The sequence below is a fragment of the Arachis hypogaea genome, chromosome 13 (assembly GCF_003086295.3).
Source record: "Arachis hypogaea cultivar Tifrunner chromosome 13, arahy.Tifrunner.gnm2.J5K5, whole genome shotgun sequence".
NCBI classification, from domain to species: Eukaryota; Viridiplantae; Streptophyta; class Magnoliopsida; order Fabales; family Fabaceae; genus Arachis; species Arachis hypogaea.
The window spans coordinates 24,611,648-24,612,507 of NC_092048.1; the positions used below are offsets into that span (position 1 = coordinate 24,611,648).

General features: G+C 42.8%; 1 protein-coding gene across 1 annotated transcript; it reads left to right on the top strand.

The window, feature by feature from the left end:
• LOC140177500 (uncharacterized) lies at nucleotides 1-594 on the top strand. Its single transcript, XM_072210615.1, has one exon. It carries the CDS (start codon nucleotides 1-3, stop codon nucleotides 592-594), a length of 594 nt encoding a protein of 197 aa, XP_072066716.1.
• The last annotated feature ends 266 nt before the right edge of the window (nucleotides 595-860 follow it).

Genomic DNA, 860 nt, shown 5'->3' on the forward strand with positions numbered 1-860 from the left:
ATGGATAGTAAAATAAAGAGATTTGAGGAGGAGATAAAAAAGATTGATGATATGGTAAGTGATGGCACATATGACGGTACAATGGAGGCTAGGCGCAAAGCTTTGGTGAGATGTTGCGAGAAATGGTATATTCGGAAGGAAATTCACTGGAAGCAGATGTCTCGGTCTCGACATGCAAGGGATATGGATAAGAATACCAGATACTTCCATCAAGTAGCCTCGGCTAGAAGGAGGAACAACAGAATTGATGCACTCTTACTGCATGGGAGATTGGTACGGAATCAGTCCAGAATAAAGGTTGCGATCAGAGGGTTTTATAAAGATTTGTATCGACAAGAATATGTGCCATTGATTGGGTTTCGGGAAGGACTAGTGATGAAGATAGAGGGAGATGAAGCTACAGCATTAGAAGTAATGCCTTCTGCTGAGGAAATTAGAGAGGCTGTTTGGAATTGTGAGTCGACAAGAGTCCCAGGTAATGACGGGTATAACATGAACTTCATTAAGAATTGTTGGGATGAGTTTGGTCATGAATTCACTGCAGCTGTATTAGCTTTCTTCCATAGTGCCAAATTACCGACGATGCGAATGTAACTTGGGTGGCGCTAGCTCCAAAGTTTGTGGGTGCCAAGGAGATTAAGGACCTCAGGCCTATTAGCATGGTTGGGTGTATGTACAAAGTGATATCGAAGATTTTGGTAAGAAGGATGAGTTCAGTGATGCCAAGACTAATGGGAGAGACACAGAGTGCTTTCGTGAAGGGCCGGAAAATACATGACGGTGCTCTCATTGCATGTGAAACAGTTCAGTGGCTTAAGACGAGTAAGAAGAAGGCGGCGATTATAAAGCTAGATTTTCAA

Bases quoted from the DNA above. Each gene is read 5' to 3' on its own strand.
- LOC140177500 (XM_072210615.1), top strand. From the start codon at position 1: ATGGATAGTAAAATAAAGAGATTTGAGGAGGAGATAAAAAAGATTGAT.